The 27931-nt window shown below is 29.3% G+C and overlaps 2 protein-coding genes across 8 annotated transcripts in view; one reads left to right on the plus strand and one right to left on the minus strand.

The window, feature by feature from the left end:
• Positions 1–27931, minus strand: part of MRP (Multidrug-Resistance like Protein 1) — a 56708-nt gene that overhangs the window by 16437 nt on the left and 12340 nt on the right. For 3 of the 6 annotated variants that reach the window (XM_065500652.1, XM_065500654.1, XM_065500653.1), the window contains exons 2-10: positions 19943–20156; positions 19535–19846; positions 17060–18265; positions 16122–16259; positions 15423–15569; positions 13352–13436; positions 12454–13276; positions 11511–11670; positions 11160–11367 (exon numbers count right to left, since the gene is read on the minus strand). In XM_065500652.1, coding sequence (XP_065356724.1) covers positions 11160–11367; positions 11511–11670; positions 12454–13276; positions 13352–13436; positions 15423–15569; positions 16122–16259; positions 17060–18265; positions 19535–19846; positions 19943–19993 — 3130 coding nt within the window. In that variant the 5' untranslated portion in view covers positions 19994–20156. Of the gene's footprint in view, positions 1–7119; positions 7341–9370; positions 9592–10254; positions 10476–11159; positions 11368–11510; positions 11671–12453; positions 13277–13351; positions 13437–15422; positions 15570–16121; positions 16260–17059; positions 18266–19534; positions 19847–19942; positions 20157–27931 lie in introns of all 6 variants that reach the window. The other 3 variants (XM_065500651.1, XM_065500649.1, XM_065500648.1) reach the window with 3 other exon arrangements.
• The window catches only part of Pih1D1 (PIH1 domain containing 1), a 53326-nt gene continuing 46845 nt past the window's right edge, over positions 21451–27931 (plus strand). The window contains exons 1-2 of one of the 2 annotated variants that reach the window (XM_065500655.1): positions 21451–21650; positions 21717–21831. In XM_065500655.1, the coding sequence (XP_065356727.1) occupies positions 21582–21650; positions 21717–21831 (184 nt within the window). In that variant the 5' untranslated portion in view covers positions 21451–21581. The remainder of the gene's footprint in view (positions 21651–21716; positions 21832–27931) is intronic. The other variant, XM_065500656.1, reaches the window with a different exon arrangement.

A 27931-nucleotide genomic window follows, 5' to 3' on the forward strand; every position in this document is an offset into this window, starting at 1 on the left:
TAATTTACTTGAATTAATTGAAAATCTAGTCTATTTAAAATTAAATTTCCAACAAAATTTACAAAATCTTTAAATTTAGTTGATGAGTATAATTTTAAGATTTATTGAAACTTTTAAATAATTTTAAAATACTTTGAATTTCGACGTAAGTATTTATAACGCATTACCACAGATATGTGCACTTAACAATTTATGTGAAATTTTGAAAACGTACCCTAAATTTTTGTAGCCAACAAGCTCTAAAATTATTTGCCAATGTCATATCCACAATATAAATATCATTTGTTAAACGAGCTAAGATCCGTCCCATGGGCGTTATATCATAAAACATATGAGGAGCTCGCATTATCCGATTAAAAAGTGTTTTAAATATACGTTGAGAGCCATGTAAACCGGCCATTTGACTAGTTAAGTTTGACAATATGTAAGCAACCACTAAATTTCAATTTAAAATTAATATAATTTAATAAAAGAATATTTATTTTTTGTTTGTAAATGTTTTAAACAATTACTTTGCCGATATAACTAATTGTGTAGTTTTTTTTTAAGATAAAGTAAAGTGTTAGAAATTAATAGATGGAGTGTATTTCACAGTTTTTGTTAAACGAATACCAATTTTACCATATTTTATTTACAAAGTTTAAAATAATTTTAATAATATCTATATCTATCTATCAGTGCGTAGTTACCTATGGTGTAAAATAAACACCCTAGCTAGAAAAATATTTCTGACTTAAAAATCCGGGATTTACAATTGATGGCGTATCTATTGGAAGCGGTTTTTGTTTTTATTAACTTTAATGTCACTAACTTTTAAGGGTACATATCTGTCATTTATTCTCATTTAGTCATTGAACATTATAGTGTAAACAACAAATTCGAAAATGTCGAATTTTGTTAAAACAAAGCTTCATATGGGGGAAGTTTTACTTCTTTAATTTGAAAACAAGTAAGAGAGCTATATTCAAAATACAAATTTTAAATATTTTTAGGTAAACAAAATTTTTTTTCAACTGTTTTATTTAATTTTATGGAAACAAAATTTTTTCCAACTGTTATTTTAAAATTTTTTTTTTAAATTTAAAATTTTTGTTTTTAAATTTAAAAAAAAAAATTTTTGGTTTTTAAAATTTTTTTTTGGGTTAAAAAATTTTTTCTTTGAAATATCTATAATTAGATATCCATATTGTTTATATTAATGACTTAGTAATCCAGATATACATAGGTCAAAAATCGAGGTTGTCCTGGTTTTTCCTCATATCTCAGCCATTTGTGGACCGATTTTGCTGATTTTAAATAGGAAACTTCTCTAGAGCATATCTGACAGAATTATGCATAATGACAAAATTATATATACCCGTCTCATGAAGGTGAAGGGTATAAAAAATGCCGCTGAAGCACACCGATTGCTCACCAAAGCTTATGGTGAATCTGTTCCATCGGTTTCAATGTGCGAGAGATGGTTAGTTTGGTTCAGAGGTGGTGATTTTGACACGCAAGGCAAATATCGTCCAAGCCAGTCAAAACAAGTTTGAAGACCATGAATTGGAGGCATTATTCCATGAAGATTATTGTCAAACTCAACAAGAGCTTGCAAAATCATTGGGAGCTACTGCGAGCAGCAGGATTCATCCAAAAGCAGAGAAATTGTGTACCGAAGTGAAAGACGATTTTGCATGTCCGAAATGCAGCTTGAAGAAAATAAAATAATTTTTACTTGCAATGAAAAATGGATCCATTACTATAACCCGAAGCGTAAGAGATCGAATGTAAAGCCCTGCTAACCAGCCGAATAGAAATCAAAGCCAAATATCCATGGTGCTAAGGTAATGCTCCGTATTTGGTGGGACCAAAAGGGTCATATCTATTATGAGCTGCTGAAATCTGGCCAAACCATTACGGGGAATCTGTACCGAACGCAACTAATTCGTTTGAAGCGACATTGGCCGAAAAACGCCCAGAAATGAAACCGTAATATTAATACCTGTTAAAAACCATTTAGGTTGAAGTAGTTTCAAAGTTTTTAATTACCCGCTTTATAGTCCAAACAATGCCCCGCCTGACTACTATTTCTTCGATCGAAGCAGAACGCTGTCTCTGGGAAAATTTAAAAAAAAATTTTAATTTTCTTGATTTTTTAAAAAAATGTAAATTGTGAATAAAAGGATCCAAAGGATTCCAAAGGGTATGTGTTTTTAACCTTATTCTAAATCGGAAGAGCGAAGGTTAAAATTTTTTTCTGTGTTCGTTGATGAAATTCATGATATATTGATGGAGTACCATTTACAACTCAATCGTATATTTGAGGTGTTCCAAAAGTACATATTCTCAGCTTCATATATGAAGATATTGGTCAACTAGTTATTTCATTTGAACACTTAAATAACTCAATGTAGGATTCAACCAGTATTAGAAACACGAATAAATTTATTGAAAAGATTTTCTACTATTTACTAAGTCCAGTTTATATCTATAAACATTGAATACGTAATTTAAACTAAAGATATCAAATCAAATTAAAAAAACTAAGTAATTAACAAAATTGAACTGAACTCAAAATAAATCGAAACTAGTCTTATTCAATTACCTGAAATGCAGTCGATATAAACATGCGTATATTCATGGGTATAACTAAATCAATGGTGTTTATATCATTTGAACAACGATCTAAAATGCGACCTTTCGGTGTTGTGTCAAAAAATTCCGATGAACAATGCATTAAATGTGAATAGAGTTTACTGAAAATTTGTAATGAGGCATGAAGTGTGGCCATCCATAAACATAAGGAGGCACCGAAATTGCAAAGACCTGTGTAAGAAAATGCGTTTAAAGGGGGAAAATGCAAAAAAGAGACAAAGAGAAGTAGAAAAAAGTTATGTATGAGTGAGAGAAAAAGAGTATAACGCTATTAATATGAAGTGAATGTAAACAGATAATTAAATCATTTGATAAAATTAGAAATTAAAAGGATATTTTTAAAAAAAATACAAACCAGTGTTGAAAAAAATTAAAGAAAAATATTAAACAAAAAAACAATTAAATACCATAAAAATAAATGTCAAAAAACTATCCAGAGTGGCCGGCAGTTCACCATCCACTATTTCCATATCACTACTAAAGTGATTCAGTAAACGGCCTAGAGGTGTGATATCGAAGAAACGACATACCGAATTACGCATTATAATGTACAACAAATCGTTGTGGATCCTTTTGGCAGCCTCAAAAGTACCGTAGTAAATAATGACTACGGCAAAATAGGCAAAAACACCTGTTGTTGTTGTTGGGGGAGGAGAGGATGTTTAAAATATAAGGATATTTGGGGAAAGAAAAAAGGAATAAAATTTAGGATTAATATTGAATATTCATTATTAATATTAAATAAGGAAAATGGGAATGAGGATAATGTCTGGTTACCAAACCCGGTGGCAGGTTTATAAATTGATATATATATTTATATTTAGTTTTAAAAATGGGAATGTCGGTTTACCAAACCTGGTGGGAAGTTTATAAATTAATTTATATTAATTTTTAAGAATGGAAAGTGGATTATAAGGATGAGTTTTTATTATTTTTTAAGCAGTGTTTTGGCATAATTATTCATGAAAATGCCTTTTTTACCAATAACTCTTGTAAACAAGAGAGAAAATAGAGCAAAATGGTTTATACGCATTATAATTATAGTGTACTCACAACCAAAGTTGTATTGTTGTATCGATGTATAATTGTATAACAAAATTTTAACATTAAATTAATTGTCAAACAATACAACAATTTTTGAAAAACACTAGTTGTAAATCGCCAAATGAAATATGTGTTAAAAATTGTGAAAATCTGGGTAATGAATATCATTTTACCAAATATTCTTTATCAAATGTTTAAAATTCAATGTGAAGAAAGTGAAATTTTTAGAACTAACTTTTCACCAAAATGTTTTAATATATGTCAATATATAAACTTAATAATATAGTGGAATTGACTTATAATTGCTTAAAATAATATTAAGATTAAACATTATAAGTTTCGTTTTTTAAATTAAAATTTTCAATAAAATTACAATTTTAATTATTACACCAGAAACCTAATGGAGCTTTTCGATGACATTATTTATTGGTTTAAATCCTAAGGTAAAATAATATCTTAGATACAAAATAAAAGCGTTCTACGTTTAATAATAAATAAATAATAAATCAAAAATTATTATTAAATAAAAAGAAACTAAAAGAATGTTTAATTATATAAGAAGAGAATAGAAAATGCTTTGAAATAGTAAGAAGTGTGCATAAGAGATTAGTATATGTTTTGAGACAGATATATTTTCTGCGATATGTAAATTGTTGGTTCATGCAGTCTAAATTTTGTTTATAAAATAGTTATTATCCTATTTTCTGCTAAAATATCGATTCAAATTCAGACAATCATGTAAATTGACTGCCAGTAAATCCCTGTTATAATGTGATCTCAGCTAAATACCTGTATGCAATTTTAACATATTTCCAGATACCACTACCTGCTCTGTTAATCGAATCCAAGTAACGATCTTGTTTTTATATGAATTCACATATTTTGGTATTCTGTAAATGGAATCCATATGATTTACTCGTTTTACTTTCGAGTAAACATATGTTTCAATGTACAAAATCATGGGAATCATGCAGAACATAAATTATCGATTACTCCTTTTTGAAAATCCTTCGTTTTACAGACCAAATGGGATTGTATATTACAAATTAATGAGGAAAGTGCTCTCCCTAATGCTGTATTTCAACTTATTTAATTCACCCTTGAAATTATAGAATTTGAAATTTTAAAATATATCGACTATGACCCTTTATCGTTGGAGCGATATTGATAGAGTGGCAAATCTTCTTCCCAATACTGTCACTTTGAAATGACTAAATATGCATTGAGGTAATCGGGTTTTATTGATGTCGACATATCGAATGTCACAGAGTCTGTAACAAGTTTTAGTTGGTAAGAAAGAAAAAATAAGATACCACAACAATTACTTAAATCGTTAATTAAGTTGGAACAAGCTCCGTAAATCAAGTGCCCTCTGTGGATAGGTAGAGAATATAGAAAATAGATAATGGCAGACCAATGCTAACAGCATTTTCAAAGGGTGCTCACAATGTCTACAACAGATTTATTTGAAAACTCTACTAAAATACTAATGGATTGCAAAAGATTTATTATTTTTAATGCTATTTGATACAGCCCGACTTTCTGCCTCTCAACAAGCCTATATGATGGGCAATTCAGTTGAGTCGCCACTACATTCCCTTGTGGGATATTCGGTAAAAAGAACTCAAGCTCAACGAGTATTGGATTCGAAAGAGCCTTGAACAATGTGAAATAAACTCGTCGCTTCATAAGGAGACGACAGAGTAGTCGGGAATATTTTTTAGAAATTTTCGGGAATTTCTTTATGAGTTTTCTTCTTAAAATATTATTTCTGCACAGATAAAACAGAGTCGTTGTGATTTGTTGTCAATCAACCGAAAATCAGTTGACACAAAAGAATTACGACTTAAATTATGAAATTTTCGCAACCAAACTATTTTTCAGTGACAAAAACGGAAAACTATTTACTTAAACTAGTAAAATTGACTTTTCTAGTACGAAAATTTAATTTAGACAATTAACTTCAGTTTTGGAACTCAAGTTCTCGGTGCGAAGTACAGAATGTCTTGGCAATAATATCGCGGATGAACTGGCCAAGGCTAGCTCTCGGTTGCAAGACAACGTAATCGATCATTTGGTTGGTGTACCGCATTCACTTACGCCGAGCTAACCTTATGGGTATAATTTGACTAATTGCTCGATATCGAGCTTACATGGCCCATATACGACCATGTCGATTTAGGTCAGATGGTCTACTTTGTCTGTTTGCTCGATATCAAAGTCGTCGTGTTTGACGAGGGGATCGGCTACGGATTCTGATAGCCATGTTGGGAGTGTTTAATAAATGCGGAAGCTAGGAAGAAACTGTGGAACCATCTTTGCTTTATCAGGAACTAGGCCTAGCTTATCTGCAGGAACATCCAGTCTTTGAAGGGAAACGAACCCACAACCTTTAGACCTTTAGTGCAGCACACTATCATCTAGTCTATCGGCACACTCCTAATAAACGATCTGCACGACCTAACGGATCTATTGAGAGAGGATATGGATTCGAGAAACATGTTGGTTCGGCATCGAACACGACATGTGAAGGTCCCGATTTGAGGGTCCGAAACATGATCCTTTATGCTATCACAAAACAACCAATCCATGGACCAAAATAAAAGCTAATAAAATAAATGGTACACTTGATTATTTCGAGAGAGTGAGAATTATAAAAAGTTAATTACATTGCATGAACCAAGATAGAAAAATTTTGTTTGAATTATAGAAGTTGAGCGGGAGTCGAAATTTAGGATATAATTTTCAATGGACTTTCAATATCTGAAAGTTTGTTCATATTTAAAAAGATGCAATCAAATTAATATAAAGCATAGAAATTCAAAATATTAGACAGTATAAGTTTATTTCATGAGTGTGAATAAAACATTTAATTCGGAAACGAATTCTAAGGCCGGGTAACTTATCAAAATTTTAAACATAGTTAAGCTTAATCAATGTTTAAATAATTTTTTTTGTATGAAAAAAATATATTTAAACATTGATTATGCCCTAACTATGTTTAAAATTTTGATAAGTTACCCGGCCTAAGAGTTTTTCAGGAATGTATTTTATGAAACTATAAAAAATACAAATATGAAAATCAGAAAACCAAAGATGTTTTAAATTTTTAAATGTATGTTAAGAATTAAGAAAAAACCATTAGATACCAAATTGCTATTAGAAAATTATAATACAAAAAATCAAGTAATGGTAAAACTTAAAAACTACTAAATGAATATTACTAATGAATTAATTAAGAAGGATGAACAAAATGTATGTATTGTTACGGAGAAAAGAAAATTAAAGCTGCAACAACTACAGTTTATATATTTTCAGACGCTTTATAATTTGCAGCAATTCGCGGAAAATAAATTTGTTTCTCACTACTAGCAAATAAATTATCCAAAGAAAAAAAACTTAACAGACAAAATTAAAGTTATATTAAAAAATGTTTACCCCAAAGCAAGTTGATAAAAATTGTTGAAAAACAGATGGTAATACTGTATCACAAGTATCGACATCTTTGGAGAATCGACTTAAAATACGGCCCAGTGGTGTTGTATCGAATAGTTCTATTGGCCATTTGAATACCATTGCCAAAAGTTTGACAAAAACTTCCATGGAACTATGTAAACAACCCAGTGCCAAAAATAGGCCCGACAAATAACGTGCTATAACTAGATATGGAAGGAGGAAGTAGGAAATCGTAGTTTGTTCTTAATTTTTTCATTTTTTTTAAAAAAAAGCTTAATAAATTATCAATATTAAGTAACTAATTAATTAACCATTTTATCAACTAAACTAATTCAGTAAAAAAACCAAACAGAAATTTTGATTAACTACATGCAAAACAAATAATTTTGTACATTAAAAAAAGTTAGTAAAGGGTCTAAAAAAGAGGTTAAAAATCATTCACAAGCCGAAAACATTTGTTTTATTTACATAAAACTCTACATGTATATAAATTTAAAAAGTAGAACAGAATTAAAAAATAAATGCATATAAAGAACAGTGATGTTAATTGATGAAAAACCAGAGAGAAGTCTTAAAGTAGTTGTTGTCAAAAGGTCAAAGTGTATCCCGCAATTCTAAAAAATTGGAGCGAAAATCCCAAAAATGGTAATTATTACAATTTTGCTCATAAGGTCCATATTTCCTTCGAGGCTGGGGAAATACTTAGGGAATAAATGGAGAACACATCAAGATTTCCAGAGCTGCCGTTTTCTGATCCCAGCTTTGGAATTTTAGAACATGTGGCCCAAATTTGAAATTTTGATAAAAAAAAATAGGTCAAATTCCGAAGGGCGTAGGGACGACTTATTCGAAAATTGGACTTGTTTTTTATACCGAAATGTTATCCGTAAAGATAGCTTACAGAAAAACATAAAATTGTTATATGTTCTTAAAGAAAATTTTGTTTAAATAAAAAAAGAGTTAAGTCACCTTTTCGTCCAAAAAACAGCAAAAATTTAAAATTTTTTTTTAATTTTTAAAATGAAAATCGTTTATTTTTGCATCCATAATAGATATTGATTTAAAGTCTTTTGTATATAATTGATAATTTAGTTGTCTAACTAAAAAAGAGTCCATTCGGTCCAAAAGTATGCCCTATATTTTTAAAAAAGCGGACCAAGGTATAACAAAATTTTAATATTTAAATTTTGAAATGCCTATAACTCGGAAATTATAAGAAATAAGTAGCACACGCAAGCATATTTTTTCAAGACCTAGCCGAGCGCTTTCCAAAAATATAAAAATCTTTGGGAAACAAACAAATGGCACGTGTTTAAAAATTATATATGTCGAAGGTACCCTATTTGAGCTCCCATAGCGCCATTTTAATTACTTAAACTCGAATACTCCTTGTCTACGCCCAAGTCAAATTTTATCCCGATCGCACCAGCTGTTTAGAAATGCCAGATTTATTTCCAAAAAATGTTGATTCTGCCCCATTGTGCGATGGTCGGAGTTGTTAGAATAATTGGAATTTACCGTTCCAATCATTCCAGAACTGGTCACTTCACAGTCCTAATAATAATGAATTGAACTACAGTGATCCCCATGTCTTAATTACACACATTTCATAAGTACGTGATTAATTACTCCGGCTCAACTTCACTCCGAGTCAAGAGTTTTCTGCCTGAAAAAGATCCGGGATATTTGATCTTAACTTGTTGGAAAGAAGGTATTGCGGACTAAACAGTATGTCTTCTGAAATCGTGGATTTCAGAACGACATTGTCATTTTATAAGGTTCCTTTCTGTACTATTTGGCTTAGAAACCTTCCAATAATCTATTTTGACCACATTTCAAAACTTTATTTCAAACACTATTTACATGTAGGAAAATTAATTTTAATAATGTTTAAATTCCTGTTAAAATTCACTAACATCACTGTTTTCTATGCATTATTTTTCTGAAAAGGGCCAATTTACATATATACACAATTATAATAATTCGCTTAACTGTAGAAATCGCAGTAAATATTAGTAAGTATTAAAAACTAAAACGTATGTATTGTAAAAGTTTAAAATGATTTCGAAAAGGGAAATTTTGAAAATAAATTATTAGTAAAATGTACAAATGTTAATTATAAAAAGCTAAATGTAAAAACCAAAAATAAATTTCTTGCTTGGTTAGAAATGAAGAATAAGAATGATAGTAGTATGTATTATTATAGTTGGTATGTGTTTGAATTTTTAATTACCGCAAAAGCTTGACTAATGACAACACGCCAATTTAATGGCAGAATTGTATCAACTGTATCGATGTCTTTCGAAAATCGATTAACAATTCTACCCAATGGTGTGGTATCAAATATATCCATCGGCCAGTGCATGATACTGGTTAATAATGTCTCATGTAAGATTTGGGCGCAACGTATACAACCGATGGCCAAAGATAACGAAAATATAAAATGTACTAAAACTATAAAGAAAAGAGCAATATGTATCTATGTATGTTTGTTTGTTTTTTTTAAGTGTAAGAAATAGTTAGAATTAAATCTAATAGTAGTAAAGTATTAGAATAAAAGTGTAGTTTTCAGCTTCTGTTTTTAATACAGTTTTATGTTAATTAATGTTAAAAGTGCTTTTATATAGAATATTTTCGAAATTTAAAATTATTTTGGGTTTTTCGAAATGCGATTTAATATGTGTCATATTCACAGGTTATTTATTTTAATTTTGACTTTATGCTGCTAATTTAAACATTTAGTTGGCAGTTGTAAAGAGTTTGTTGCAGTGTAGAATAGATATATTGCAGATAGTGGGTGCTTTTATACATATGTATATTTTATAATTCAATAGGCAGGTTATTTACTGTTGTAGGCCCTAAGTAACTGTTTTCCTATTTTCTTACTGCAGTGATTGTATGAGAAGAAATGTATAAGAAAAATTGCATCAGGAGATTTTTCATTATTAAACTATAACGAATCTTAATTTAATTCAAGCAGAAATTCACTTGCGCTGGTCTTATCTTTAGAAGTGCTCTAATCTGATACAACATTTCTTTAACAGTTTTAAATGAAATTTTTATGAAAATGCAAATGAAATAAATTAAAACATGAATTGGAAAGAATGAAAAAATTACCGCATAAGCTTGTGTTATAACAACACGTATATTTAAGGGCAGAATATTGTCAACCGTATCGATATCTTTGGAAAAACGATTGACAATTCTACCCAAAGGTGTAGTATCGAATAATTCCATGGGCCAACGGAAAACATAGTATAACATAACAAAGTGCATTTCCCTAGAGCAATAAACGCCACCCAATCCAATGGCAAGTGTTGAAAAGTAGCTGGTTGCAACTAAATAGCGTGTTAAAGTTAAGTGTTATTTATTATGTTTTTTGAAACTATTAAAGGGGAAATTTGAAGGCAGGAAAGGAATAGCGAAAAAGCAGGAAATGAAAGCGTTTTGAGTTGTATGTGGGCAAAAGCCTTGAAATTTATTTTAAACGCTAAATTTAAATTTATGCCTAAAACAATAAACGCAACCCAATCCATTAGCTAATGTAGTTAAAAAATGCTAATAGTAACTAATAGGAATTAAGCAATTTGTAATTGTAATTAAGCAATAAATGTTAGTAGAATTAGGATAAAGCATTGAAATAACAGATAGCAGGGAAATAACAGATAAAATAATTTAGCTACAGCTTAAAAACACAAAATAAAAGCATAATCCAGTAATAAAAAGCAACTTAAAATACTTTTAATTTATAAACAAAACATAATTACAAACTTATTATACAACTTAATTAAATAAAATTAAATTAAACAAAACAAAACAAGCTACTAACTAATATAAACAAAAATTATCAAAAACCAATCATTCTATTTAAAACAAATTGAAATCATTCTAAATTTCAAACCAAAAACCATAACAAAACGATAAGTGACATACATATAAAAAAAGTCCCTTAAACCCAAAACATTAATGAGACGATTTACGAATATGTTTGTTTAGAAAACTGGCTAACAAAATTAACTTACCTTGTCCAAAACCGAATGCACCATAAACACCCAAGTACATATCTCTTAGACCGGTATCGTTGGCCACCTGTTGGTCGTTTGACCATTTGGTCAACCACAGATTTGAACCGATTTGGAAGGCTTGGAATACAAAGTTCAAAATTAAAGTAGCCATGGATAGGAAAATGCCCACACTTTTAATGTAATGTTTGTACACAGCAAATTCAACCTAATAAAAGAAATTAACGAAAAACTTGATAAATGAACTGGTTTTCAAATAGTAATTCAAAGCAATAAGAATCCAAAATGATATGTTTCCATAATTGCAAATTTCAAACAAAAAAAATAATGAAAATAGTAATTTTTACTTACACCTCCCGTTTGCGATTTTTCAGTTTCAATAAGTTTGCCTTGTTCTTCAATTTGCAATTTCGTCTTTGATGTGGCCGATATCATAGATGTCTGAGAGTCTTGTCTATCAATGCGGCGGCGTCTTAAACTACTCCTGCCGCTTTCAAAGGAACGCACAGAACTAAAATAAATAAAAGGAATATTAATATTGTTTCTATCTTTCAGCCAATTGTAGTCGGTTTTGTAGCAAAGATAAAATAAATATTTTTATAAATAAAGCTTGAGTGTTTTATTTGTAGAATATCTCTAGCTTTCCTAAAGACTTTAGGAAAAGCTTCCCTGATGCTCTGTCCTAAGCAACCAGTGCATAAATCCCAACAATAAATATGAATTTATCCAAAAATAAGAGAGCTATATTCGAATATGCCGAATCGTATATACCCTTCACCAAAGTGTACTTTAAGAAAATGGTAAAAGAAAAATTATAAAAAAAATTCGGTTTAAAAAATATTTTTCCCGATTTTGACATATTGTTCTATACGTCATTGGAAAGGTATTTGAAATGTATATTAGAATTATATATTGTCTATGTTACTGACTTATTAATCTAAAAATCGAGGTAGTCATTTCTGGGACCATGATACAACAACATAAGATACACCCAGTAGAAAATAAATTCTCAATTATACAATTCTTGTAACGTTAAACAAAAGAAAATATAAAAAAATATGAAAAAAATCAAAATCAAAGTTTGACGTTATAGGACTAAATATTGAAAACTCTCCCTAGTGATTCTACCTTCTACAATTATTGTATCATGTGTGGGACGATTTTTCAGAAATTAAAGAGCAACCGAACCGCGACTATAGCGGATGTATCAATCATGTATGTAAGTTAGTTGGGGCTTGGGAAAGTTGATTTCAATAGATAATAAATTATATAATATAAATCATTTAAAACTTACACAGAATCCGATAAACTTTCCGTTCTAGCCAATTTAATGACTTTCTCAAATTTGCCTTTAAGTTCGTCCGATTGTAGAGTGCCCTCCAATTGTTGTTTAATAACATCCAAGTCTTCAACTTCTTCGTTACCCTCTTGTATATGTTGCAAAAGGAAATCGGAGAAATCACCCTTTTTATTCAGCAATTCCTGGTAGGTGCCATCTTCACTAATTTCACCCAATTTCATGACATAAATATTATCGGTCTGTGGCAAGAATGTAATACCATGGGTAACCAAAATTCTCGTCTTCTTGGCCAATAGACCCTTGGGTCCAACAACCTCCTCGAAAATATGTTTGCCCACATGCGAATCGACGGCACTAAGGGGATCATCCAAAAAGAACAGATCAGCATCACTGTACACAGCTCTGGCCAAGGAAATACGTTGTTTCTGACCACCCGACAAATTGATACCCTTTTCACCTATTTCTGTTTGATCACCAGCCGACAGCATATCAATATCAGCTCTTAAGGCACATGCATCAATCACACGATTGTAACGCTTACGATCATAGTCTCGGCCAAAGAGAATATTTTCTCTCAAAGTGGCATTTTGTATCCAGGCCTGTTGCGGCACATAGGCAATAGAGCCAACTGTATTAACAGAACCCGAAATCTTTTCCATTTCTCCCAAGAATGCCTGTATCACAGAAGATTTACCCGAGCCTACAGTGCCCACAATGGCGCATAAAGTATTCTTTTTCACTTCCATATTGATGTTCTTCAATGTAACATCACCATCGCCCCAAGAAAATGAACCATTGACAATGGACATGGGATTGGCTGCAGAAAAAGATAAAATTATTATTTTTATTAAATAGTTCTGTATCAAAGTAATGTCTATAATATTATACTAACGTTTTTTGGGATCATGTTGTACATTATTGGGATCTAACTCTTCGCTGTTCATGAATTTGTTAATACGATTCACCGAAACTTGAGTCTATATAGGAAGTTTTTTTATTATTAGTTTTTCGTGATTAAAATAAAACAAATAACACAAAACATGCAGGCAGTTGTATTTAATTAATTTAAGCAAGAAGCCGTAGTTTTACTTTAGTTATTTGTTAAAAAAGTAAAACTTTCCAGTTATAATATGGGATTGAAAATAAAAGTTTTCAGTTAGTATATGGGATTGAATGGGTGTTTTTTGTGGGAAAGTTATAAAGGATTTTAGTTTTATGATTAAAATTTCAATGGGAATGTAGGTTGGAAAGTTGCACAGGATTTTTAGATTCTATAACTAAAATTTTTATTTTATGAAAACTGTTCTGGTATTTAAAACAGTTTGTGATTATATGGTAAAAGCTGAATTTGAATAAAATGTTTTTCTGATTTCGGTGAATTTAAAGTTTAGACTGATTTAGATTGATTTATGAACTGAAAAATATCTGTATTCTTGATTAACTAGTGATCTAGAACATGGCGGGGCTTGAGCCAACATTGGCCTAAAACTTGGCACCTAGATTTATACCTTTTTTCATTAATTTTAAGTTCGGACGGGTTTCAAACAACTCTGTACTGTAATTAAACATTCCATAAGATTACGGTGTATTACACCAAACATTGTCAAAATCATGATATGCTTTTAAATAGAGTTGGATTGTTCATGAATGAACAAGTTTAATTGAACACTTCGGTCAAATGAACGGTGTGAAGTTGTTCAGACTTTTTGTTCTTTTTATTCACTTTATTCAGTTTGTTCCTTTGACATTAATGCAGATAAACTTACCTTTTGAAAATGCTTTTGTTTAGATCATTATTAAAGATCATGGAAATAATATGCAACATTTATTTCCAAAAGCACTATTCACCTGTTCATTTTGTTCAATGTCAGCAAAATCATTCATAGAGAAATCGTCCAAGCACTTTGTTCAGTCAAACCCCTCAGAATAAAAACGAACAAGTGAACAAAAAAAACAAACTTGTTCATTTATTTGTTGAGAGCAAAATGAACGACTATGCTTAACTCTAATCAATTGAACTGTAACTACATTAATAAGAAATTTCGTGAAAACTCTTATTTCATGAGGGATAAATAGGGGCCAAAAAGTGTCAAAAAAACACTGGCATTTTTATTTCACACTGAACATAATTATTATAAATAACAATATATAGTTCCTTAAACACAAAAACATTTACCAACAAAATTACATTTTAGAATTCAAGGTTAAACAAATAACTTAGTTAAATTGTTTTGAAAAATTTTCAAAGATATTCCTTCCTGTTCTGTAAAACGAATCCGGTTAAAGTTTTCGTTTTAAAAAATAAATTCACACTCATATTTGTTATTATGTAAATCAAATCCACACGATTTACCCGTTTTACTTTCGAATAAATACACCTGTTTTAATGTACAAAATAGAGCTATTTGCAGAACATAATTTTTCTCAGTACTTTTAGAAAACATTCGATTTACAGAACAGGGGGGGGATTTTTATTAAACAAAATTCAGGCACAAAGGATATAAATTTGTAGTGGATTAGATGCAAGTATTTTTATAGATATAAATTTGGACAAATTTACATATACTGGGAGTTTCGGGTATTTTTATTTTGGTAGCTTATTTTGAATCTAGTTTTTAAAATCTATTGGGAGTTTTATAAAGGGATAAAGGATTTGATAAGGGATAATTTTAAAACAAAAAATTCACAAGACACATTACAATATAAACAAACAATTAACGAAACATACACAAACATATGATTTTAAAAACAATAGTTATAGGAAAAAGTTTCCCAACTTTAACATCTTAAACATTAGAATGAACTTTCGTTCATCAAAAATTATGAAGTACATGAATTTGTTCTTCAAGTTTTAATAATTTCATGGAAACTGGCAATTAATATTGTTTTTTTAAATCATACATTCCTACAATATAAACACAAACACGCTTATCTTTGCGTTTAAGAAGAAAGTAGAAACTTACTTGAACCATATTTGAAATCAACATGGGTAACATAGTTAATGGAAAACGTAAAATATTAAATAATGATAATGATACGAATGTTTTAGTGGCATCGAGTACATTATTTTCATCAATTAATACATAAGTGGCAAATGTGACCAATGAGACCTGTAATAAAATTTGTCAAATGTAATAATGAATGAATTTTAATCGAACAAATATAAAGCTATAGATTTAAATGTTTTTTTTTTTGTTTCTTAAGTTAAATGCTAAAGAAAGTTGTAAGAGACCATAGATGCCATAACGATGTTGTTGAATTGTTTGCGCTGGTAAGAGATCCTTTACAGTGAAGTGATTTAAAGAAACATAATTGTATCGTTTCTTTGCCTAGATGAGAGTATGTTGTTTGTTATTTATAACCATATTTCCTCAAGCAATTAATACCTCTGCTATATCCACCATTAACATGGGTATTGTTATCATGGGCAATTTAATGGCATCGAACAGGGTAAGACCTACAAATACTTTAGAGGCGGTCAAATGATTTTCATCGCTGGATAATACATAAGTGGCGAAGGTAACTAAGGAAACCTTGATGTTGAAAAGTTTTATATTAATAATTTTTTTTTAGTTTAAACCAATTTATGGGTGATGTCCTGGTCATTGGCAACCTGTTGAAAAAATTATGCTAGACAAAGGGAAAGAAATTTTCGAACTTACCAAAAATGGTGCACAAGACCATAAGAATGATGTACTGGCATTTAAGTAGGCGGTTGATTTTAATGTTGCAATTTCTTTCTCACGAATTTCCAAAACTTGTTTTTCAAAACTGGGCTCCCAGGCGTATAATTTTAAGACCTACAAAACCAATGTAAGAGTAAAAATTTATATTATAAAATGCTAAGATTGTAAAATAATTGAAACTCTCAGAATCGATACAACTTTTAGATTAGAAAGAGAGAAAAAATTAAATTTTATTTAAAAAATCATCAAAAGAAAAAATCAAATAAGATAGTTAATTTTGTCTGTACCAACTCATACCCTTCACAAAAGTATACTTTACGATAAAGATTGAAAATAAAAAACAAAAATTTATGGTGAACAAAAAATGTTGATGAAAAAATTTGTTTGACCCATTGTCTGTCCGAATTTCTAAGGTATTATATACTTCGTTGTAAAGATATTGGAAATGTTTTTTGCAAAGATTAACCCGCCAATATTGGAAAACAAAAGAAAATAATCGTCGCCCCAAAAACAACATTCGTTGATTAAACTTAATATAATCTTCAAGTCAAAAACCCCCGCGGCGGTTAAGTAATACCGATATAGATAGATAAAAATAGGTCATAAATCGAGGTAGTCGTGGTTATTTATCAGTAAACTAAGCGGGACTTTAGCGGATATATTGATTTATCAATCATGTATGAAAGTTATTTGGGGGCTTCGATTTTAACATACAGGCGGACATGGCCACGCAATACTTTTTATTTAAATGTAAAAATTACAAACGGAATGACAAACTTATATATACCCTTACCAATCAAAATGACAAAGTATTTGGGGATCGCTAAACAAATTTTTTATTTCACCACTTTTGTTAAATAGTTCACCACTTTTGTTAAATACTCTGAGATAGATTTCCTTATTACACAACTCACCTTAATACCGCTCAAAACTTCATTCATCAACTTGACACGTTCATCCTTGTACTTCATTTGACGTATTTGATACGTTTTAATGCGATTGGCAATAACACCGTTGACGGGAATTAAAATAATCATCACAGCAAGACCGGCCAACACTGAGGGACCCAACAATTGCCACAAGAAATACAAAGCCAAACCAATTTGTAATGGTGCCGACCACAACATATTCAAATATGTGGTTAAATCCATAAAACGTTGAGCATCCACAGCCATTAAATTGACAATTTCACCCACAGTTGATTCTTTACGGGTGGCATTCGAAATTACCAAAGCCTTACGATAAATGGCATTAATCAAGGCGGTACGAATACGTAGACCCACAATGAACATGCGATGGAAATATTGACCCAAAATAATAGTTTGTACTGCGGCCAATATGAAAAGTAAAACAGCATAGAAAATACCCTTCCATTCGGGTTGATTTTCACCTTCCTTGGCTGAGTCTTCCACGAAACCAATAATTAAACGCAATACTTGGGGCTGGGCAAATGTCAGGATATCGGTGAATAGTTTCATCATAGAACCAAATAAGAAGACACCGCCAAATGATTTAACAATGGGTGGCATAATTGAAACCGTGCCCTGCTTTTTACCCGTTTTGGGGCCATGAGGATTTTCAAACGTTACCTTGTCTTTGCTATACTGTACTTTAGGTTGATTCGGTTCCACCTTAAAATATTTACGCACATTTTTATTCCAATAGTACGCAAATATGGGCATGACCTCTTTACAGCTATCCTGTGGATTAAGATCCCATAGATCTTTCTCTTCCAATGGATTGCGATAACCACGCCAGGCCATACCATCAAACCATTGATACGTGATGCGTGACAAGAAACTGGCTGAAGTTTCAGGTATTTCATTATCTGAACGTTCGTATTTGGTAACACGTGGTTTGGCATCAGCGAAACAATTAAGTACTAACATGCCAATACTGAACGCAAAGTAGATCATGAAGCTGATGTATTTGTATTCATCCCATGAAAAATCAGCTTCTGGATCAGCTTTAATGGCATCTGCGCGAAGTTTTTCGCCTCTTACCTCCGTGCGGCAACGTGCTATCGAGAGAATGGTCAAGAAGAACCAAAATAAGAATTGACAGCCTGACGTTTGTACACCATATTTACGATTCAGTGGAATAAAGATTAGAATGAGTATCTGGAAGTAGAAAAAATTACATTATTTAACAGATATTTTATAATTTGATTCGATTTTAGGCAGTAGGTTTAGGTTTTTGTAAGTTTCGGTACTTGCAATTTACAAATTATTTTGACTTAAAGCGATAATTGGGAAATATATTAAAACAGTTAATAGGTGTGTTCGCGTAGATATTATATATACAAAGTAGATATTGTAATTAAATAGTTTTTTACCTATGCTAACTTATAAATCCTAAAAGTGCTAATATAGAGCAAATATTTTAATGGCTCTTAAAAAAATATTTTCAAAATTACATACAATTTTAGTTTCCAATCGGTATAAACAAATGTACCATATGTGTATAATAAAAAGAAATCTAAATAAATGTATCATATCGTCAAATAAAATGAAAAATAACGTTGTATCACTTTTCATAAGTTTACAGAAGAAGCCAAAAACGATAAAAAACAAAAATATGGATTACAATGAAACTAGAAACTTATTTTATAAAAAATATATTTTTTAAGTACATTTTATGATATTCATTTTGAATTGTAATTTTCTGAAATCAAAATAACGTATCATCAATAAATTTATATGAAAAACTAAAAACTTAAATAAAAATATATTTTCTTTTTATATTAATTACTACAACTACGTTTTCGAACTAAAAAAGTTAGGTACTTTATTAAATTTTCATAAACCATGCAAGAAAAAACTAAATATTTAAATTTATTAAATAAAAATTAGAATACTACCAAAAATAAGTTAAAACATTTATTAATTAATTATTAATCAAAAAGTATACGTTATTATGTTTAAAAAATTTTGGTTATAACTTGTATAATTTTATAATTTTTGATAGTAGAAGTCTTAGGGTAATTCTCTATGGTAAAAGTTTAAAATGCATGTAGTAATATGATGTAGTGAATCATAATCAATAAAAAAAATCAATTTTGAATTTATTGATCATACGTTGTTTTGCATATTGGGTGACGATATGTCGGTATATAATCTAATCATCATGTAATCTAATTATTATCAGCACTATTTGGAATTATATTTTTTTTACAAACAATACGCATAACTTGAATAGGTATATACACATTCTATTCAAAATTAAAATTTACATGCACATGTACATATATAAAATATTTTTCTAAATGCATTTTAAAAGGAAGGCACTATTTCAACTTTCTATTCATTTACGTATCATAGAAAATGTTATCACATTCCCAGATAAATTAATCTAACAATATATTTTTATATAAATACATAGCTACTTACAAATGTTGCAAATTTAATCACTGGTGTCCATATCTCTACAGGATAGATAAGATCTGCCGTATCATCGTTGCCTTTATTAACCAAAGCCATTATAAAATCGACGGCTGTCAGCACCAGCAGACACAAGGTCAGCAGTAGTTTACTTATATTTAGCTTATTCCATGGTATATTCTTATCTAAACTGGCCTTCAGATAGTAAAAATCAAATATACTAAATACCCAAAGGAAGGCACATGGTGCCCAAACTAGTACGGTCTGTTCGAAGCAAGGTGAAAAATCTGGATCCGGCGTATACCATGTTTCGTTTGAATTCTAAAATACGCAAGAAAATTGATTATAAAACAAACATTGCATTCATGTTAAACGTATCAAAGGTTACGCATAATATTACAATTTGCTACAACTTACCCAGAATTTTGAACCACAAAACTCATCCATAGGATGAGAATTGCTGGCCATGATGGTGTTTGTTAATTATCGACCAAACCTGCTCAGTGTCAAACGTTCGTTGTCTATGCTACGGCCAATATTAATGGTTTGATTAAATTTATATTGTTTATTTGTTCAGCAAATGCAGCACCCGTACCGATCTTCGTCTTGCTATAGTAACAACGTGTAAAATCTACGGAGAATAATACAAAAAATACAATATTAAATAAATAACAAAAAAGTATTTTTTTTTTGTTTTTGATTAAAAAAACAGCTGACGGCAAGGGTATCCCACACGAAGAAAAAAATGGAGGAAAAGTTGGGCATTGAAAAATGCCTACTTCCTCTAACTTGGGGGTTACACGATCAAGTTTTGCCTTTCAAGTTTTAATACACTCACACTTTTTTACTAATACACTCACACTTTTAAGAATTGAAACGAACTTGCATTCAATTTCACATTCAAGTTGGTGTTCAATTTTTCATTCAAGAAAACAGCTGATTACATTTTTATGTCCAATTTGTACTAAAATTGTTTTCAAGTTGCGTGCTGCCTACGTCACCGCTTTCAATTTTTATAAATTTTGACAAACAGTATATGTAAAAGACTATCAAGAAAAACTTGATCGTGTGGCTGCAGTGTAATATAAAACTGATAGTGACTGTTGATCATTGCTTAAAACCTATAAACTCTTCTTTAATGAAACTAATTAATGGAGAGTATATACCGATGTCACAAGTGTGTCCCCTTATGAAAGTCTTACCTTCAAGGGAGCCCAATGTGAAACGGACAATTTAGCTAGGTAATCTAATCACTCATTGAACCAAACTCCAACATGAGGACATCAGATTTAACTATAGAATTAATAATATTCGATACTATAAAAATCTTCAAATTAGCACGTACCAACAAAATGTACCAGAATGCATAGTTTGGCATTTTATCCCATGAATGTACAGACCAAATTTTGTTTTATTAATTTGGTAATGTAACGTTTTAACTATTTCTAATAATTAATACAAAAACAAAGTTGTTTGTGAATCACTGAAAATATTTTTTAATTAGCTTCATTAAGCTGTGTAAGCTATTTTAATTTTTTTAAAAAGGGTTCGAATAATATACATTTCAAATAAAAAAACTAGAAGAATCTACAGATAATAAAATGCTGACATATTGTTCATCTTTATACTCCGGCTCATCTAGCTTACGTCAAACACAGTGTACACACACACCCTGTATTTCTAATGGGACTGATTGGTTTGAAGACCCCCAATTCTCACTAAGAAAAACCAAATATAAAATAATGGTTTTGCTCAGTGCCATCGGCCCACTGTGTTGCCAGCATTTGTTGTTTAAATTATTAAAACAGGCTGTAGCATAAATTCATTATTTTATTTCCCATATATAAACAATTAGGCAACTCTTTAGTTTTCTCTCTCTCTTGATTTTTGTGTGTTTCTTTTTTTGCAATTCTAGTAGTTTCTTATTCCTCTTTTTGACATTCGTCTATTGTGTTGTGTATTCATAGTGCGGATTTTTTTTCAAGTGGAATTATTTTGTTGAATAATTACAAATAGTTTGATAAAAAATAGTTTTTGTTGAAAAAGTTTTCTAAAAATGAGTTCGCGACGCAATTATCTAGATGCTGATAATAGCATTATGGAAAGAAATTTAAGATTTGTTAAGGTAATTCACATTTTTATTGCGACTTCCACATGCTTAGTTACTATTTCATGTTTTTTTCTATTTTAGAATGATTTGGAAGATAATCTTAACCAATATTTTGGTGGTTCGGGTAGTCGTGGTAATAATTCTACTACCGTCACCGCTCCACCTCGCGATTATAAAGTTGTACAACCTAAACCCGGTAAGTTAACGGAATATTTGTTTTTCTGGCAAAATTTGTTTTCATTGTTTTTATTTTGAAGTTTTATTTTTGAGTTGATGGCGTTTAATAAAAGATGCCAGATTTGTTGTTTTTTGTGGCAATATGTATTCTCATTAGAATCTAATGATTAGATTATTAAAATCCCAGAAAAGATCTATAAATTTAAGCATGTCTTGTGAAAATAAAAATATATTTTAGACTTAGTTCTTTTAGTTTATCCAAGTTTGAGGTATAAGTTCCAGTATTTTAGAACTAATAAAACTTTTTGTCTTTTAGGAAAATATATTTTTTTGTTGGCGGTCCATACTTCTTGACTATGGACCTCTAAACTTTTAATATATAATTTAGTATGTAGTTAGTTATCCGATATGGTAGGTTTAAGTGTCATTAGAAAACCTTTGGAAAACCCTTTTAAATGGCATATAAGTTGTTGGAATAAATTAACCCAGCCAGTTAAAAATATTCATTTAATTTTGACATATAAGAGAAAAATGTATATCTAGGAAATTACAAATTATTTGCAGAAAATCTTTAGTAAACGAAGCCAGCGTTCGATATGCCTGAGAGAAGAAAATCATTGAGTCCAGCCAAAGACCTGAAATGCAGGAAATCTTTTATGTCAGAATCTAGCGATGGAAATACCATAGAGGATAAAATCCTTTGTCTTAATGTTCAGCCTGCGTTTGAAATATCACAAAGTCCGAAAAATCTAAATCTTATTAACTCAATGAATTAATGAAATCCAAATAAATATATATCCTCTATAAGGTATTTTTATAAGCTTTCCAGTGACACCCATATTGACCAAATATTGAAAATTTGCGGTCCGGTCAGATCAGTAATTCCGAAAATATGAGCCGCCATCAATTTTTTTAAAATAACATTCTCTTTTTTTTATAAGTTTTCTTAAAATTAGAGTAATATTTCTGTACAGATAAAACAGATTCATTGTGATTTGTTCACAATTGAATTCTATCAACAGAAAATCCATTGACACAGAAGAACTACAATTTAAATAATTACTATGTTTCAAATTTGTTTATATAAAGGGTGTATATATCATAGTAATTCGAACTGACTATGGGTCAAAATCGGGAAAAAATTTTAAAATTACTTTTAAAAACTGTTATGCTAGATTTTCTTATTCGTTAGAGTATAATTTGGTGAAGGGTATATAAGTTTCGGCGCTTCCGAATATAGCACTCATACTTCTTGTTTGTGTATTGGCTATACATATTTTACACAGCCGTATCTACAACACAAATATAACTCGAATAGATGTTTAAAATAATAAAGTTCCCCTAAACTAATTTATTTTTGATTCTAGTTTCTAAATGATAATAATCAACACAATAAAAAAATTACTTGTTATTTTTTTAAAGATCAAACTGGCATTTTAAAACACACACATATTCGAGTTTTAAGAAACATTTTTCTCTTTCAAGAACAACAGCATCTTCTTTTTTTAATCTTCAGTTTAAATCCATTTTGAAAATATTTATCAAAAGAAGCCAAAAGCAAATTCTGCTGAATTTTTTTTTTGAGAATGAAAGAAATTGATGACTTATAAGTCAACTTTAGCTAGCCACTTGTAGTTAGTTATGTATGAACATAAAATCTCAATTTTATACACTGTATGAAATAAAAATACAAAATTATTAACCTAAAGCAACTGAATTTTGTCCTAAAAAAATATGCATATACATATATGATATGATTCAACAAAAAATAAAGAATAATAAAAATAAACATACAATAAAACTCAGTTATTTAATTGATCATTCTATGAACGGACATTATTGAATTTCATTGAAGCATTTAATTTGGCGTGTAAAATGTAATATGTATAGAATGTTTTCAGAGCTATTTTAGAATTTATTCTTTAATTAAACAGTTTTTTAATAAAATAGTAAAATAGTAAACCAAAAGAAAACACTCTTTACATTACTGCCATATTCGCTGGTACGTTCTCTATATATCATGCTTTATTTGCGGTATAGTATGTGTACATAAGTAATTTGTTTAGACAAATAGTTAGACTTTTTTCCAATTTATTAGACAGCTACAATAGATTTGAGTTAGATATCAACGTTTCATTTATAAATTAATGTGTTTATTATTTTAATGAACAAAAATAAACAGTTCATTGATATCGAAATTTGAGTAAAAAACTTAACACTTTGTGTATTTATTTACACTTGAAGGGTTTATTAAACTGTAACAAATGTTATAATTGATTAAAATTTGGAATCTTTGTATTAAGATGATTTACATTTGAAGGCTTTAAATTAATTTAAATTTGGAATCTTTGTATCAGGATGATACATTGTAGTCAATTAATTCTTAATACAATTTTCAAAATCAAATTATTTTTTTGCCTAACCATTCCACGAATTAATTCATTTAATAAATTCCTTAGTACTTCATTCTTTATAGAATTAATTCCTTATTGAATTACTCAAGTTTTCTTTAATTCAAATCCATTATAAAAAAACTTAAAATGTATTGAATGATTAAATTTTTCTTCAATTCAAATCTATTACGACAATTTTTTCAATTCATTTTGTAAATTATTAAAAACAAAACTGAATGAAGACAAAATATTTTCATACAATTTGTATTCGATTTGAATTAAATGAAATTGAATCATTCAAAGGTTCAATGAATTTTATTATGAATTAATTCAACAATGCATGAATTGTAATCAATTGACAGCATTTGAATGCAGCTAAATAATTTGATATGTTGGAAATGGTTATATGGAAAACATAGCTGAAATTTTTAATTCTGATATAATTGAAATAATTCGTAGCTCTCATAAAGAAAATAAAAATTAACTTTTAAAATCTACTTACAAAGGAATTAAATTTTTTTGAAAATTGTATTTGTCCATTTTTTCTTATTTTTATTCAATTTAATCTATATAGGTTAATTTGTAGACTATATATTCGTAATAATTATCAATACTGTATTTTGTTGCACATGTAGTTTGAAATTATATTTTTGGCTTATTCAGCACATTGTCAATGTTGTCAAACAAGAATAATCACATTTATTTTAAAGATTAGATTGAATAAATGTTATTTATTTTTGAACAATCTAAATTTAAACGAACTTGTTAAAAAGTTAGAAATATTTGACGTCTGCAAATATAAAGAAATATAAAATGGACAATAAAATTTAAAAAAGAAACCGTTGAAGAAATGTACCAAAAAGTTCCAAATATGCTTTTAAAAATGTTCTTACAGATAAGCCAGATATGCATTTGATATGTTTAATAAAATAAAGGTATTTTGAAAGGCCATTCTAAAGCCGGGTCGAATTGTATGAACGATCAAAAAATAAAAAATCGTATAGCAGAAACGAAATCTACGGAAAATTCTATGAAACTTTTCCCAAGAAGTCATAGATCTAAAATCAAATCCTATCTTGCGCATTTCGTCTTTTATCCAATAAAAAATCTTTAAGAAAAAATAAATACTGAAATATCATTGGATAAAAGATAGGATTTGAATTTAGACCTATGGTTTCTTGGGGAAGGTTTCATAGAATTTTCCGTAGATTTCGTTTCTGCTATACGATTTTTCGTATACTTTATTTACTTTTATTATTTCGTGCAATTTGCTAGTAAAAATGATCACTTGTCTTATATTTTTCAAGTACATACATATTTGCTTGCATTCATATTATTCTTAACTTTTGTGCAGAATAAAAATCGTTTTTCTATGACTTGACATATAATTTTTAACATTTACCTTTCATAATTTTTCTTTTCAAATTAATCTTGATGTGTTATTTATTATTTATGGAAAAATATTGGTTTTACCTTATCGCATTTAAGAGTAAACGTTAATATAATAGCGATAATTTGATAAGAATAAATCTTCTTTTACTATAACATTGTATGTATGGTATTAAAGAAATTGTACAAATGAAAACCTCAAGCAAATTTAAATACCAAGATTATTGTAAATTTATTTGTGTTAAATATTAAAAGGTTAATAAACCTTGTGAATTGAAAACACACTAACATATGTAGTACATATTATACATAAATGAATGACGCCCACAAAACGCTGAAAGAAGTTATAAATTAATGATTGTGGCAAATTTTAAATATTTATAGCAAGACAAAGCAAATCAAGTTAATTATATTTCAAGAAAACTGCTCTAAACAGAAATTTATCACTTTAGTTTGTGATTTATGATGAAGGAAAAGAAAAACTGTAATAGAATTTACAAAAACCCATATGGATACTCGAAATGAAGATCTCAATAAATTACACTGGTTTGATTTTTTAAATTATACAGTTAAATCAAATATATAAAAACGTATTTTTTCATAAGTGTAATCTTAAAACATTTGTAATTTGATTAGATAGACTTATTTGCATAATCTTTATAACCTTGTTAACAAAACAAAAACTTGATTTACATTTTTTTTATCATTTTTTTTAATACTATATTCATTATTTTTTTAACTGTTTAATAGAATTAAACACTAATTATAAGTGAAAAAATTGATTCTCCTAAAGCAAATTACCACCAATTATATTTTTACGTTTGAACAAATATTCAAAAAATCATTAACTCATACAGTGTTATTTAAAATATTTTTAAAATTATTGCATAATTTTAGAATTCAAATTCAGTACTATGTAGTATATAATTTCATTAATCTTAAAACATGTTCTAACAAAAACTAATTTGTTTTGTGATTTTGAAACAAAACTTAAAAATAATAAAAAAAAAAATAATTTAATTAATGTGATTTATAACACAGTACAGCATTTTTCAGTTCATTGCTTTGGGACTCAATTCGGACAATTGCACGTGAAAGTATCCCCAAAAATAAGAACTTCTGCATCATTAGTTTTGTCAAGTTGGCTGCCGTATTAATTTAATGGCCATACGAATTTTTTTTGCTCAAGGTGGATTTTTATCACTTTTTCTATATTTTAGCACGATTATATCTCGTATACCGTACGGAATATCTCTTTTGTGGCTGAAGCAAAGTTGTAGATATTGAATAGTAGAAAAAAAGTACGGAACATATCTACCCGAAAAAGGTGCATCCAGTGCCTTAAAAATCGCAAAAATGCCCATTTTTTAAATTTTTTTACCAATTTTTCACCTTTTTTGCTCAAATCCAATTATGGACTGATCACCATGAAATTAGGTCGTGTGATATGTGCCTTAAAAATCGCAAAAATGCCCATTTTTTAAAATTGTTTACCAATTTTTCACCTTTTTTGCTCAAATCCAATTATGGACTGATCACCATGAAATTAGGTCGTGTGATATGTGTCTATATAAAAGTTATTTATCATGAATTTTTTATGTATACCATAATTTTTAACAGATTTATTCACTTTAAAGTGATTTTCGGAAGCTGGTCTTATATGGGAGCTATGAATAATTATGGACCGATCATAATAAAATTTTTTGACATGAATTTTGTATATATAAAACTTATTTGGAGCGAAATTTGTGTATATAAATTAAACATTTATGACCGATAAAGTCCAATTTCGGGAGGACATTTGTATGGGGGCTAGGTGAAATAATGAACCGATTTCAGCCAATTTCAACAGTTTTCGTCCTTGGGCCGAACAAATTATATGTACCGAATTTGTTTATGATCGGTCCATAATTAGTCATAGCTCACATATAAAACACGCTTCCGAAAATCACTTTAAAGTGCATAAATCTGTAAAAAATTATGGTATACATACAAAATTCATGATAAATAACTTTTATATAGATACAAATCACACGACCTAATTTCATGGTGATTAGTCCATAATTGGATTTGTAATCCAGTTATTGAGCAAAAACGGTGAAAAATTGGTTAAAAAATTAAAAAAAATGGGCATTTTGGCGATTTTTAAGGCACTGGATGCATCTTTTTCGGGTAGGTATGTTCCGTACTTTTTTTCTACTATTCAATATCTACAACTTTGCTTCAGCCACAAAAGAGATATTCCGTACGGTATACGAGATATAACCGTGCTAAAATATAGAAAAAGTGATAAAAATCCACCTTGAGGAAAAAAAATTCGTATGGCCATTAAATTAA

The sequence above is a fragment of the Calliphora vicina genome, chromosome 2 (genome assembly GCF_958450345.1).
Source record: "Calliphora vicina chromosome 2, idCalVici1.1, whole genome shotgun sequence".
In the NCBI taxonomy this organism is placed as follows: domain Eukaryota; kingdom Metazoa; phylum Arthropoda; class Insecta; order Diptera; family Calliphoridae; genus Calliphora; species Calliphora vicina.